The sequence below is a fragment of the Nannospalax galili genome, unplaced genomic scaffold (genome assembly GCF_000622305.1).
Source record: "Nannospalax galili isolate Female #2095 unplaced genomic scaffold, S.galili_v1.0 scaffold44, whole genome shotgun sequence".
Taxonomy (NCBI): domain Eukaryota; kingdom Metazoa; phylum Chordata; class Mammalia; order Rodentia; family Spalacidae; genus Nannospalax; species Nannospalax galili.
The window spans coordinates 1620149-1636350 of NW_008355789.1; the positions used below are offsets into that span (position 1 = coordinate 1620149).

At 41.7% G+C, this 16202-nt stretch overlaps 1 protein-coding gene across 1 annotated transcript in view; it reads left to right on the forward strand.

Annotated features, from left to right (window-relative positions):
- Positions 1–16202, forward strand: part of Znf143 (zinc finger protein 143) — a 56691-nt gene that overhangs the window by 15056 nt on the left and 25433 nt on the right. Inside the window, exons 7-11 of the mRNA XM_029556279.1 lie at positions 1421–1495; positions 6502–6621; positions 9319–9394; positions 11333–11458; positions 14288–14467. Of these exons, the coding sequence (XP_029412139.1) occupies positions 1421–1495; positions 6502–6621; positions 9319–9394; positions 11333–11458; positions 14288–14467 (577 nt within the window). The remainder of the gene's footprint in view (positions 1–1420; positions 1496–6501; positions 6622–9318; positions 9395–11332; positions 11459–14287; positions 14468–16202) is intronic.

Sequence of the window (16202 nt, forward strand, 5' to 3'; positions counted from 1 at the left end):
GAAATCAGCAATGTAGGGCTGGGGATGTAGTTCAGTTGATAGAGAGTGCTTGCGTAATATACATGAAGCTTTGGGTTCAGTATCAGAACTGCATAAACCAAGCCTGGTGGTGCACACCTATAATCCAAGCAAGTTCAAGGCCAACCTGGAATATATCATGAGACTATAGTGTTTCTTGGTATTTTTTGTTTTGTTTTGTTTTTGGTCTTTTTGACACAGGGTCTCCCTGTAACCCCAGCCGGCCTAGAACTCACTATGTAAACCAAGCTTGCCTTGAACTCACAGGCATGTACCACCAAGCCCAGAAGGAAATCTTGTCTTAAAAAACACACACACACACACACACACACACACACACACACACTCACACTCACACGGGTAGCTGGCAATTAACAAAAAGTTTAAGGATGAGTTCCATAAAAGAAAGAATATACGGGCTGGAGAGATGGCTCAGCAGTTAAGAACACTGGTTGTTCTTGCAGAAGACCCAGGTTTGAATCCCAGAACCCACACGGCAGCTAACAACTATCCATAACTCCAGTTCCAGGGGATCTGACAGTCTCTTCTGTCCTCCACGGGCATTGCGTGACACAGGTGCACTTACCTACATGCAGGCAATACATGCATACACATAAAATTAAAATAATAAGTAAAATACTTTTTTTAAAAAAAGAAAGAATATACATAGATACATAGATAGGATATGGAAATTAAAGAGTAGGAAAAGTAAAGGAAAACCCTGAGTTTTAGGTAAATAGCTCTGAGTTTTGAGCTAGTCATGGTTGTCACAGCTGCTCAGGAGGCTGAGTGAGAGGGATCACTCAGGTCCAGGAGTTTGAGGCCAGCTTGGATAGCATAGCAAAAGAAGAGATCCAAAATAAGCCAGCAGCTGGGTCACGCACGCACACACACGTGCACACACACACACAGGAACTATATCTGTCATGTAATTTGAAAGTTTGAGGGGCTAGTTATGGTGGCTATAATCCCAGCATGTAGAGGTGGAGGCAGGAGGATCAGGAATTCAGGGCCAGCCTTGACTACATGTAGAGTTCTAAGACAACCTGGGCTGCATGAGAGCCTGTCTTACACATATAATTTTAGGTGGCTTGTGGTATGGTTCAGTGGAAGAGTGCCTGCCTAGAATACATGAGTGAGAACTTGGGTTCAGTCCCCAGCACCACAAAAATAATGAATAAATAAATAAGTAAATAAATAGTTGTTTTTGATTTGGAAGATTTTTTAAGAACATACAATAAAGAATCTTCATGTTCTACCACTGAGCCTAAATTACTATCAAAATATAGTGGTATAGCTCCGTTGTACAAAGCTTATCTCACGTATGTGAGGCCTTAGCTTTAATCCCCAGCCCTGAAAATGAAGAAATGCAATGTTTTAAAGCTTTCTTTTATTCCTGTAGGTATCCATTGATGGAAGTGAAAGTGTGACAAGCACTGGAGTGATTGGTGAGACTGAGCAAGAGAAAAAAATGCAGGTATTTAAAGCTAGATTGTCGTTGTTGTTGTTGGGTTAGAGACAGGATCTCATTATATAACCCAGGCTGGCTTCATAATTACCTTCCACCATCAGCCTTCCCAATGCTGAGACTACAGACATTTACCACTATGCCCAGCATAAAGCTGCTTTTTTATGTAAGAGTCTTTTGGAGGTTGGTGGGATGGCTCAGTGCTTAACATCTTACACTAGCTGTTCTTGCAGAGGATCCAGGTTCTGTTTCCAGCACCCACTTGGTAGCTAAACTGTCCATAACTCCAGTTCCAAGGGATCTAAAACCCTCTCTGACCTTCTTGAGCATTACATCCATGTGGTCCACTTTACATACATTCAGCAAAACACTCATATGCATAAAATAAAAATAAATGATTTTTAAAATCTCTTAACGTCTCCAGTCCCTTCTGTAAGTGGAAGCAACAATGGAGAGCCCACTACCTTTCCAGGAAAACCTCACCAACTCAGGAAAACAATGTGTATGTCAGGCAGCAACTTTCTCAAACTACTTCAAGTCTAAGGTTCATTGGTGGTACCTACATGGTACTACAGAAATAAAAATATCACAGAGATCCAGGTGAAGCCTGGATTCTAGAGTCTAAGGCAGTTTTCAAGAGCAAGTGATCTGCTTTTCTACCTAAGGTGGATCCTTTCTCTGGGACTCCTTCATTTCTGTAAATGACTGACCCTCGTTATCTTTTAGTTTCTTCCACTTCCAGTGCATTTCCTCTGTATTTTCTTTAAGTTCTGAAGGGAAGGTCTACCCTCGCTAATTGTCACTGTTGCTCCTGGACAAACTTTGTTTTACCTTTTGTAGCACCTTGTTTCCTGGCTGCAGTGGCCTGTGAGTTAGCTTCCTTTGATTCAGATATTCATCCTGAGTCTAGTCATTAGCCAGCTACCTCTTTCCCAAACAGCTCCCAAGAATGATTGGTACCAGTGGTTTTCTGTTTGTTTGTTTGTTGATTTTGGTTTTGGTTCTTTGAGACGGGGTCTCCCTATAGCCTCAACTATATATATATATGCCAGGCTGGCCTTGATCTCACAGAAATCCACCTGCTTTTGCCACCCTTGTGCTGGAGTTGAGGGTGTGCACCACCACACCTGGCAGGTAATACAGAGTAGTCTCAGTTACATTCTTGGACATCTACAACTTAGAAATAAAGAGCTTATATGGTTAAGACTGCTGTAAATAATTTGTGTTTGTAGGGGTTGTTCTTGAGGCATCATCGTTCCCAAGCTTTTGCTTTGATGCTCTTCTTTGTCTTCTTAGTTGTCTCTGATCATTTGCTAACACAGGCAAAGCGGGTTTTGTTAGCATTCTTCAGACAGTTTTATTACACATAATTCCTTTTAAAAGTATTCCTTTGGGGAGTTGAAGAGATGGCTCAGCAGTTAAGAGCACTCACTGGCTGCTCTTGCAGAGGACCTGGATTCAATTTCCACCACCCACATGATGGCTAACAACTGTCAGTAACTCCAGTTCCAAGGGAAGACAACATCTTCTTCTGACCTCCACGGGCATTGCATGACACAGGTGCACTTACACACATCATGGCAATACACTCATACACATAAGATAAAAATAATAAAGCTGGGCGTGGTGTCACATACCTTTAATCCCAGCACTGGGGAGGCAGAAATGTTTGAAAAAGTATCCCTCTGGGGATTTATTTATTTATTATTTATTTATTTATTTATTTATTTATTTATTTATTTTAGAGATAGGATATATCCCAGGTTGGCCTCCAATTTACTGTGTAATCAAGGATTACCTTGAACTTCTGATCCTTCTGCCTCTGTCTCCTAAGTGCTAGGATAACAGTCATGTACCACCATACCCAGTTGATGTGGTGTTGGAGATGAAACCATGCTAGGCAAACACTCTGCCAGCTGAGCCACATCCTCAGCCTAGTGCCACATTTTTATTTGTTTATTTTAATTTAATTTTAATTTATTAGTATATTGTATGTGGTATGTGTATGTGTATACACTTGCACTCAGACATTTTTTTTAGTACTGGAGATTAACTATGATTTTATGCATGTTAGGCAGTTACTATGCCACTGAGCTATCCTAGGCATATATATATATATATTTTAAATATTGAATAGAGACTGGCTTCATGGTGCTTGCCTCTAATCCCTGCGCTCTAGAGCCTGAAACAGGAGAATTGAATGTTTGGAACCAGCTTGAGCTACATGAGACCTTATCTCAAAAAAAAAAAAACCAAAACCAAAGCCAGGTGTAATAGCACATGCTTTTCATCCCAGCATTCAGGAGGCAAAAGCAGAAGAATCTCTGTGAATTTGAGGCTGGCCTGATCTACATAGGGCATTCCAAAGCCAGCTGGGGCTATACAGTTGAAATCCTACCTTCCCCCCTCCCTCCACAAAAGGGGAATTGGAAATATACCAAGATGGTAACAGTAGTTTCCTATACCTAGAGCTCATTTAAACTTTTCTCTTTACCCTGAACTGTAGTGTCCAGATTCCTTCTATGCTTATGAGTTACTGTTATGATACATGAAAAAAATAATAGTAAAGGAGGTTTTTTTGTTGTTGTTTTTGTGTCTGACATCAAACTCCCAATTCTCCTACCTCCAACCTCCCAACTTCTGGAATTCGAAGTTGTTCAAATAATAGCTAATAAACCTCACATTACACTGCTATGAATACTTTACAAAAAATTTTGATGTTGTTGTTTTTGCAGTGCTAGGGATTGAATCCAGGCTCTTGCACATGCTAGGTACACACTGTACCCCAAGTTCTATCCCAACCGAATATGAATCCTTTAATAAATTTTGTCATATTTTAAATTTTTTTTTTGGTGTGTGTGTATGTATGCCACATATATGCCAGTATGTATGGATGCTAGAAGAGGGCATCAGATCCCCTGGTGCTAGAGTTACAGTTTTTTGTGAGCCACCCAAGATGGGTGTTGGGAACTAAACTCTGGTCCTCTAGAGGAACAGGAAGTGCTCTTAATTATCGAGCCATTTCTTCAGCCCATCTTGTGACATTTTTTAAAAGATTTTCTTTTTAATTATTATGTGCGTGTCTCTGTGTATGTGCCCATGAGTATTTGTGCTCTCAGAAGCCAGAGTTGTCACATCCTCCTGGAGCTGGAGTTGCAGGTGATTGTGAGCAACCCGGACATGGGTGCTAGGAATTGAACGTCAGTTCTCTGTAAGAGCAGCCAGGGCTCTTAACTGCTGAGCCATTTCTTCAGCCCCATGGAGAAATTATTTTAGAACCTAAATGCTAATGATTCAAATAAAAATTTTTTTGATTAATTCATACTAGGAATCATATTTTCTTTAGAGCCAGGCAATTAAAAACAATGTATTTATACATTATTTGTGTATTGATGTGTGTAGATACATGTGCACATGTGTGCACATGCATGTGAAAGCCAAAGAATGATATCAGGATATTCCTCGATCGTTCTTTTTTTTTTTTTGGTCTTTTTTGAGACAAGGTCTCCCTGTAGCTGCAGCTGGCCTAGATTTGCTAATGGAGACCAGGCTGGCCTGAACTCACAGAGATCCACCTGTCTTTGCCTCCTGAGTGCTGGGATTAAAGGCATGCACCACCATGCCTGGCTATGATATCAACTTTTTTGAGACAGCCCAGGCTGTTATGTGTATGCGTGTATTGCCTGCATGTAGGTAAGTGTACCTATGTCATGCAATGTCCGCAGAGGACAGAAAAAGGCCGTTGGATCCCCTGGAACTGGAGTTATGGACAGTTGTCAGCTGCCATGTGCCCTGTGCTGGGATTCAAGCCCGGGTCTTCTGCAAGAACAACCAGTGTTCTTAACCGCTGAGCCATCTCTCCAGCCCCTGTTCTTCACCTTTTTTAAAATTGAGTTTTTTGGGGGTTTTTGGGCTTTTTGAGACAGGGTCTCCCTGTAGCCCTAGCTGTCCTGGAACTCACTATGGAGACCAGGCTGGCCTCGAACTCACAAAGATCCGCCTGCCTCTGTCTCCCAAGTGCTGGGATTAAAGGTGTGCGCCACCACGCCTGGCTAATAAAATATTTTTTAAAAGGGGTGATTTATTAGATTGGTTTACAGGATAGGATCTGAGTAGTCCAACAATGGCTGCCACACCCTAAAGAGGCTGAGAATCTGGTAATTGCTCAGTCCAAGAGGCTGGATGATTTAGCAGTCCCAATCTGATGCTGAAGCCTGGGGGATTCCTGGAGAAGTGCTGGTCTTCTGTCTTTGTTGGAACCTGAAGAAGTTGTTCTAAATGTCTGCAAATGAGTGCCATAGCAGCAGGATAGATAAACTCCCAGTGAAGACAGGAAGACAAAAAACAAGAGCTCCCTTCTGCCATGTCCTTTTATATGGGCTGCCTCAGAAGGGGTTACCCACATTAGGATGGATCTTTTGGATTCAAATAATCTGATCAAGAAAGTCCATCCTATTTTCATTATTTCCAGATCCAGTCAAGTTGACAACCTAAATTAACCATGCCAGGCATAGCACTGGCACATACTGGGGATTTTCTAGAATGGGAGTAGATCTGTGAATTTAGTCTATACATGACTGTAGTGCCCCTTTCAGCTTAGAGCATGGACTTCAGACTTAGAATAAATCCTATCGACTCAAAGTGATAGACTTTTAGGAAAGTCCTGTCATGAATTAGAATTCACATTACGGTTTTATCTTTGTCATTGTAAAACTACTCATTTCTGGGGCTGGAGAGAAGATTCAGTGGTTAAGAGCACTAGCTGCTCTCCTAGAGGACCCAGATTTGATTCCCAGCACCCACATGGTGGCTAACAACTGTCCCTAACTCCAGTTCCAGGGGAATCTAATACCCGCTTCTGACTACAGGCATTGCATGACACGGATGCAGTAACACACATACAGGCAATACACTCATACACATAAAATTAATAATAATAAAATTTTTTTAAAAGTAGTAATTTCATCTGTTTTGTTTATGTATAAGTATCTTAACCCTTATTTTGTTTTCTCTAGATTGTCTTACAAGGACATGCTACCAGAGTAACTGCTAAATCTCAACAGAGTGGAGAGAAGGCATTTCGATGTAAATATGATGGGTGTGGAAAGTTATACACAACAGCTCACCATCTTAAGGTACCTGTAGAGAAGTGCTATAGCTGATTATGAAAACACCTATGTCAGGCATTAAATACTAACATGCTACACATTCCACTGTCACTGCTCATCCCCATTTAACAAGATCCTGTTACATATACTCAGACACACAGAAGCCTGTATGGACCCTGAAAAAGTATGCCTAATGTCCAACGTACTTCCTGACCAGTGTTCTATTTGAAGTCAGTATAGTCAGTACATTTCAGATGTGGAACTTACATAATTTTGTGAGAGTTTTGTGTCATCACTCCAATAAGAGTGAGCCACTAGAATCTAGCAAAAATTGCTGTTCATCTTTCCTATGGCTGGGAATATGGCTCAGTGAGAGAGCACTTGTCTTGTGTATACAAGCCCTGGGTTCAGTCCTCAGCATTGTAAAAGAAAAAAAAGAAAAAAAAGAGAATACCTGCCAGGTGTGGTGGCACATGCCTTTAATCCCAGCACTTGAGAGGCAGAGGCAGGCAGATTTCTGTGAGTTCAAAGCCAGCCTGATCTACATACATAGTGAATTCCAGACCAGCTGGGGCTACAAAGATACCCTGTCTCAAAAAGACATCCCCCCCCAAAAAAAGAATACCCTACTTTTAAAATATTTGAGCCAAGTACTTTTTTTTTTTTTTTTGAGGTGCTAGAACCCAGGGCTTTAGACTTGCTAGGCCAGTGCTCTACCTCTGATCTACATCCCCAGCCTTTGGTGGTCTTTTGAGATAGCATTTATGTAGCTCAAGCGTGTACCCATTGTGTAGCTTAGGCTGACCTTAGCTTGTGATCCTCCTTTTATGACCTCCTGATTTCTGGGGTTACAGGTGTATGCCACTATACCCAGCAATATTTTTATTTTAAAATATTTTATTTATTTATTAATTTTTATTACTTTATGTGTGTGAGTATATTGCCTGCATATATGTAAGTGCACCCGTGTTGTGTAATGCATGTAGAGGTCAGAAGAAGGCATTGGATCCCCTGGAACTGAAGTTACAGATGGTTGTTACCCATCATTTGGATGCTGGGAACCGAACCCAGGTTCTCTACAAGAGTAGCCAGTACTCTTAACCACTGAACCGTCTCTCTCTGCAGTCCCAATATTTTTTATTTTAATTGCAACTAAACACAACATAATTTGCCATGATTTTTAATAAATAGCTCATATTTATTGAATAATTTACAATATGTCAGGAAGCATATTTGGAATAGCAGCCCTTCCATACTTATCAATGTGTAACTTTGACATATTAATTGAACTTGGTACCTTATTTTCCTTGTCTGTAAAATCAGATATCTCAGATTGGGGATGTAGCTCAGTTGGTAGAGTTACTTGCCTGGCCATAGGTCTCATCTCCAGCACCACATAAACTGGGTGTGGGGCCACACGCCTGTAATCTTAGCACCCAGTAGGTGGAGGCAGAAGCATCAGAAGATCAACGTCACCCTCATTACATAGTGAGTATGAGGCCAGCTTGGGATACATGACAGCCTGTCTGTAACATAGCATACTATACTGTTACTTAACATTCCTTCACAGAATGGGTTTGAGAATTATATAAGCTAATGCTATCCGTATAAAGTACTAAAAAGAGCAGCATCTGATGCCTGTGTAAGCGTCATTGAATGTTGGACATTGGCATGAATACTCATTTGTCATAGTAGCCTCCCATGGTAGATGATATTTTACTTTTTGCAGAGAGAATTTTGAGGCTTAGGAAGGCAGGTTCAAAGCTGAAAATGTAACTCCGTTAGTAGAGGGTTTGCCTAACACAAATAAGGCCTGTGGTTCATTTCCCTTCTACCCATAGACTGTGTGTGGTTGTACTTACCTATTATCTCAGTACTCAGGAGGTACAGGCAGGAGGATCAGGAGTTCAGGTTCATCCTTAGCTGCGTAGAGTTTGAGGCCAGCCTGGACTACATGAGATGAGACCCCCATCTCGGATGGATGGTTAGATGGATGATAGATAGATAGATGATAGATAGATAGATAGATAGATAGATAGATAGATAGATAGATAGATAGATGATAGGTGGATGGGTGGATGGATGTACCTAAGGCCATTCTTCTAGGTAGTAGTGGAGCCTTGTCTCATATGTATGCCCATCTTGCACAGGCTTCATGCTGTCTCTCGCTTTGGGAAGCCTTTCCCTGCATTCTGTTCCACATTCTCATCATGTATGAGCACCATGTAACCATTTCTGACCACTCTAAAAGCACTCAAATGTTCTCATTCTTTATCTTAAAAGAGTGCTTCTTACTGTGTAACATTAGATCTGCATTGAGAATTACTGAGCTATTATTTTTGTGGAAAACTCGTCTTTGTTTTATTTCTTTTTTTTTTTTTTAAGTATGCAACATCACTAGGCATAGAGCTCAGTGGTAGAGTCAATGCATAGCATATCTGAGGGCCTGGGTTCAATCCTCAGTGCTACAAAAGAAAAAGAGAAAAAAAATTTGAGGCCAACTTGGTCTGCATAGCAAGTTCCAAGTCATCTGGGGCTACAGGGAGACCTTGTCTCAAAAAGGACCTCCCCCCGCCAAAAAAAAAAAAAAAAAAGAGAGAGAGAAAAAAAAAAATCATAGCAAAACCATTCATCAGTGAGAGGGAAAACACAGATCTGTGTTGAGACCATCTTACTCAAAGAGTGTATGAAGAAAATGGAATCACGATTGTGTTTTAATAACAGGTCCATGAGCGCTCGCACACAGGAGACCGGCCTTATCAATGTGAGCATTCAGGCTGTGGGAAAGCATTTGCAACAGGTAAAAACAAATTTTCTTTGCTTCTTAGTTCCAGTGGGGGATTGCCCAGAATAGCCCAGAGATAGGAACTGACCCCTTCCCTTTTCTAAGACCACAGATGCACATGGTCAAATTTTCAGTCTCCTTTGTTTTTGTCCTTCTATATTTATGTGTATTTTACATGCCTACATGAGTTTATGTGCACCATGTGCATGCAGGTGCCTGCAGATGTCAGAAGAAGACATCAGATCCCTTGGAACTAGAGTTATAAGCAGATTCAGTTCCCAGAACCCATATTGGGCCAGGCATGGTGGCACACGCCTTTAATCCCAGCACTTGGGAGACAGAGGCAGGCAGATCTCTTGAGTTTCAGGCCAACCTGATCTACATAGTGAGTTCCAGGCCAGCTGGGCCTACAGGGAGACCCTGTCTCAAAAAAAGACCAAAAAAAAAAAAAAAAACCACCAAAAAACCAACTTAATGGAGTTGGAGAGATGACTCAACGGTTAAATGCACTGGCTGTTCTTGGGGCTGGAGGGATGGCTCAGTGGCTAAGAGCACTGACTGCTGCTCTTGCAGAGAATCCAGGCTCGATTCCCAGCACCCACATGGCAGCTACGAACTGTCTTTAACTTCAGTTCCAGGGGAATCCGAAGCCCTCTTCTGACCTCTGCAGCATTGCACAACATGGGTGCACTTACTTACATGTAGGCAATACACTCATACAGTTAAAATAAAAATAATAAAATATTAAAAAAAAAAAAAAGCACTGGCTATACTTGCACAGGACCCAGGTTTGAAACCCAGCACCCACATGGTGGCTAACAACTGTCCATAAAGCTAGTTCTGGGGGATCTGCTGACTTCCACAGGTACTGTATGACATAGATGTACTTAACATACAGGCAGGCTTGAACCAATACCAAGCCTGACTTCCACTCCTTATCCCTTGTCTTGATTCTACTTTAAGATTTTTGGATATCAGTTGTAAATAATATCTAAAATCAATGAGGCATTTAAAAAAATGAGATATAGGCTGGGCGTGGTGGGGCCTTTAGTTCCAGCACTCAGGAGGCAGAGGCAGGCAGATCTCTGAGATTGAGGCCAGCCTGGTCTACATAGTGAATTCCAGGCTAGCTGGGGTTACAGGGATACCTTGACTCCAAAAAAGAAAGGGGGGGGGGTGGGGAGAGGGAGACAAGGAGAGAGAAAGAACCTTTTCAGCTTTTGTTTTCTTTTTTGGAGACAGTCTCACTGTGTAGTCAAGGTTGCCCTCAAACTTACTATCCTATTGTGTCAGCCTCCCAGGTGCTAGGATTATAAGCATATGTGCCACCACACCCAGCTACACACAACATCATCTAAGCAGAGATATTATAGAATTTTAGCATGGCAAGTATGAGCTGTTGTTACTGTCTCATACTTATGTTTATTTTGGGAGAAGGTCTCACTATGCATCCCTGGCTGGTCTGGAGCTCTCTATATAGTCTAGGCTGACCTTGAACTCACAGAGATCCTCCACCCTCTCTACCACTGCTGGATGTACTTTTTTTTTTTGTTTTGAGACAGGGTGTCCCTGTAGTCCCACCTGGCTTGGAACTGGAATTCACTATATAGACCAGGCTGGCCTCAATCTCACAGAGGTCCACCTGCTTCTGCCTCCTGAATGCTGTGATTAAAGGCATATGCCACCATGCCTGGCGATTTGTTTTTTGAGACAGTCTGACACTGTGTCCTAGGCTAACCTCAGACTCATAGCAATCCTTCTGCATCATGTACTGGGATTACAGACATGAGCCACCCCTACCCACCTTATCTGGAGTGATTTTAATAGTTATCCTGCTATATCTGCCTAGAATTTTATCCTTGTTGTCTGCTGTATGTTTTCATAGGATAATCTCCATGTGCATGTTTAGAGGAGTATTGTGTAAACTAAACTTCTTTTAAATTTTTCTTAAAGGTTATGGATTAAAAAGTCATTTCAGAACTCATACTGGAGAAAAGCCATACCGGTGTTCAGAAGATAATTGTACAAAGTCTTTTAAGACTTCAGGAGATCTACAGAAGCACATAAGAACCCACACAGGTACACATGAATAGAATGTCATATCTGGGCCAGCTGTGTTTGTTTTTTATGGGATAGAGTTTCGTTATGTAGCTCAGGCTGACCTTAAACTTGTGCTCTTCCTACCTCAGTTTTACCAAGTGATGGGATCACCAGCATGTGCTACCAGGCTAGGCCAGGATTTCTTAATCTACTGGGGAGGGGGGTGCCCACTAGGAATGGAGTCTCTGAAAAAGTTTAAAGGAATTAATACCAGGGGCTTCTCTTAAACTCCTAACATGCCATTCAATTTGCTGTTTGTATATGTGTGCTTCTTTCCAAGATGAAAGCCCAGAACTCTGTTAGATTCTCTAAGGGGTCCATCTACACCTCAGAAACATGGACAGTGGCCCTAGATCACCAACCCTCTCAGTTTTCAGAAATTATCTGAGTAACAAACTTATTTTCCTAGCACAACAGATTTGATAAGTATCCAGATTGAGGCCAGACCCTAAAATATACTTCTCAACTTAGTATTGCCTGTCCTGCAACACTGCTGCTAAAGAAACTGTCTGATGGGGCTAGAGAGATGGTTCAGTGGTGAAGAGCACTTGCTAGTACCCAAGATAGGTTCCCAGCATCCATATAGGGCAGCTCACAACCACTTGTAACACCAGTTCTGGGGATCCAATGCCCTCTTCTGGTTTCTACAAACATTGCACATATATGATGCACACACAGAGAAGCATGTGCATGCACATGCATAAATAAAAATGAAAAACTTTCTGAGCCTCTAACATCCACACAGAAAGAAAGACTTGATCCTTCTTTTTGATTGCCTCTCTCTCTTTTTTTTTTTTCTTTTTTTTTTTTGAGACAGGGTCTCCCTGTAGCCCTAGCTAGCCTAGAACTTAAAGTTCAATTTTTAGTTCTAATGTAACTGCAAATTGGCTTTACTTTCTGATGCCTAGGGACAGAGCTGTAGATCTCTTTTTCCATCTCATGTATGCACTTACTTTTATTCCTTGTATCAAAGAGAAGTGCTTCCAAATTCCTGTACATTCTGGGCAGACTTGCAGTATAAAGACACTTTGTCATATAAAAGCTATAACAATCAGTAATCTAGTTTTAATAATAATGATCAAAAACCTCAGAAGTAATTTGCTTAATTTCAGTTCATTCTAGAAAGGGCCACATAGGAATCAAAATATTGTATGTATTATTTTTATTTTATGTGTTCAAGTGTATTGCTTACATGTTTGTAATTGCACCTGTGTTATATGATGCTGGCAGAGGCCAGAAGAGGGCATTTTGTATCCCCTGGAACTGAAATTACAGAAAGTTGTTAGCTGCCATGTGGGTGCTGGGTATCGAACTAGGGACTTCTGGAAGAACAGCAAGTTTTCTTAACTGCTGAGCCATCTCTCCAGAACCTAAAATATTTTATTATTTTTATTTTATTTGTTTGAGTGTATTGCCTGCATGTATGTAAGTGTACCTGTGCATGTATGTAATGCCCATGGAGGTCAGAAGAGAGCATCATATTTCCCTGGAACTGGAGTTGTGGATGGTTGTTAGCCGCCATGTGGGTGCTAGGAAGGACAGCCAGTGTGCTTAACCACTGAGCCATCTCTCCAGCCCAGGTTATAAGGCTATATAAAGTGAATATGAAGGAATGGAGTATAATAGCAGAATAGAGTTTTTCATAACATAAGAATATGGGCTGGGCGTGGTGACACATGCCTTTAATCCCAGCACTTGGGAGGCAGAGGCAGGCAGATCTTTGTGAGTTTGAGGCCAGCTTGGTCTACATAGTGAATTCCAGGTCAACTGGGGCTACAGGGAGACCCTGTCTCAAAAAGACCAAAAAAAAACCAGTATTTGGGTACATGTTCTATGGGAGGCACTCAATTAAATACCAACTATTTTTATTTTTTCTTATATTTATTGGTGTGTGTGTGTGTGTGTGTGTGTGTGTGTGTGTGTGTGTCCCTGCATGTATGCCATAGTGCATGTGTGGACTTACAGGAGCTGGTTTTCACCTCTCACCCTGTGGGTCCCAGGAATGGAACTTAATCCATCAGGCTTGATGAGAAACACTTTTACTCACTGAGCCATCTGACCAGCCCCAGAAGCTTTCTTTATAGTATCATAGAATAAGTAAAGTAGGAAATAAGGTTCAGGGAGTCCTAGGGTTCCAATTTAGTCCTTTCTTTCTTTTTTTCTTTTTTTGGTCTTTTTGAGACAGGGTCTCTTTGTAGCCCCAGCTGACCTGGAACTCGCTATGTAGACCAGGCTGTCCTGGAACTCACAAAGATCCATCTGCCTCTGCCTCCCACTTGCTAGGACTAAAGGCGTGTGCCACCATACCCAGCTTTTTTTTTCTTATTCTTTAAATTTTTTTTAATTGAACTTGTATTTATATTATATACACGTGCATGGTATGCATGTGGGGGTCAGAAGATAACTTGTGGGAGTTGGTTTTTGCCTTCCACTGTGTGGGTTCCAGGGATCAAACATAGGTTTTCAGGCTTGGCCACAAGTACCTCTGCCCACTGAGCCATCTTACAGCCTTGAATCCTTATTCTTGACCTCATTTTCCTTTTATATTTTCTCTAACATATCTATCTCTGTTTTTCTCAACTCAGTTTTTAGTTTACCCACATGAATATTCCATCTTGGAAAGTTATATAATCACTGATGAATTTTGAATGTCATTTCTTATGGAAATCTAAATTTGGAGTGGAAGATGCTTTTTCCAGAAACAAAGAAATACCAGAAAGAGAAGTTCAGCACACAGCTACAGTCTGGAGCAAGAGCTTGTGCTGAACCTAACAGCACCTTTTAATTTTTTCCCTTTTGTGTTTTCAGGAGAAAGGCCCTTTAAGTGTCCTATTGAAGGCTGTGGTCGGTCCTTTACTACATCAAATATCAGAAAAGTGCATATTCGGACACATACAGGAGAAAGACCTTATTACTGCACAGAACCAGGATGTGGGAGGGCATTTGCCAGCGCAACTAACTATAAAAACCATGTGAGGATACACACAGGTAGGACCTCTTGTGTCTTGGCCTTTTGTCTTTCAAGGCTTAGTTCAACTCCTACCTCTTCCAGAAACCATTTTCAACTATTCTCTTCCTTCCTTCCTATCAGTTGACATGGTGGGAAGGGTTCAAACAACTTCAGAGCTTTTTGCTCAGCATTTATGTATTGGGTTGTTTAGCAGTTATTGAGCTTCTGCTTTCGGTCTCCCTACCAGGCAACAGAGGTAGATATGTCAAGGACAGTGTAGATAGAGAAAGATAGTAGATGTGGACTTGCTGCCTATCTCTTAGTCTCAGGCTATAAGCATTACATATGTTCAATATGTAATGCCACAGAGTTAACAAACATTCCTACTTTAAAAGGAAGGAATGGGAACATAGCAAGGAAAGACTGAATCAAAGCAAGACTGAAACTTAGTGGGAAAAACACCAAATCCTGATGCTCTGAGTCCCACATCCGGGGTTCTTAGTGTCACCATCTAGGCCTGGATAGCCCATCGTCAATAGCCTTGGATAGCCACATCCTTCAGTTCTGCCATCTGCTGCACATGTAGCCTCTTCCGCTCTGAGCCTGCAGTTATCCTCAATGGGTACCTCATGGTCCTGGCATCTCCAATGTCTTGGGATCTCTATTGAAGCTTAGGCTTCACAGGTTCCCACAGTGGCCTCTCAGGGCCCCCTCACAGGCAGTTCAACCGTGCTTTGCATTGTCGGGCCTCAGTAGCTTTCTGCAACTTTGGTGCAAGCCTCCATGACTGCAAAAGCAGCATCGTATGGACAGTGCTGCCACATTCTGCTGCCAGAATAAGATCTATCTACCATAGCTGCAGTGGCCTCTGCAAGTTGGTGACTAAACCTGAGGAAAAAAATTACTCTAGACGCTTGTTTTCCAACAGGGAACCCCTCTAGTGACATTCTCAGTCTCTCTGCTTTTGAGTGAATTTGCATTTTAGAAGCTGGAGCCCTCTATGGGTAGGGTCTTGCCCTGAAGTCACCTTCCTCTTGTCCCACTGGAAAGTGTGAGTTTTCTTCTTAATTGTACTAATCTTTTAACAGATGAAGCTGCTGTCTCTACACACTTCTGTCAGCAACTTTAAACTTGCTCACACTCCTTTCCTCTCCAAATGTCATATCTTTTTACTCCACCTCTCTCACTGTAAACCTGGATAAGAACCCTGAACAGTAACTGTGACATAGCCTAATGCTATACTATGCTGTCTTGAAATTTATTCTGCTGAACAACTTAGTCCATTACTTTTGAATTCATCCTCACTCAAATTCTTATGACATGGACAGAATGCTCCCAGATTCTTTGCTAGAATTCACATGACTAGAGTCTAGCTTAGTTCTCAGTGGAGTCCTAGTTCCCCTCTGAACCTCATGAGCTGGCCCTCCACTGTCTGCATTCTCTCAGCATTCTTGTCTGAACTCCCACCAGAATGGCCCATTGGGCTCTGCTTGTAGTATTTAGCCTCCTTGGTTCATGGCTCCAAACACTTTCATATTCCTCCGCAAACAGTTCCAGAAACCACATGGTCAGATTTATCATAGGACTGGTCCCACTTCTTGGTACCAGCTTTCTGTATTATTTAATTTTTTTGTTGATATAAAAAAATAAGAAAGCAGGGGTTGGAGAGATGGCTCAGTGGTTAAGAACACTGGTTGTTCCTGCAGAAGACCTGGGTTCGAATCCCAGCACCCACATGGCAACTAACAACTGTCCATAACTCCAGTTCCAGGT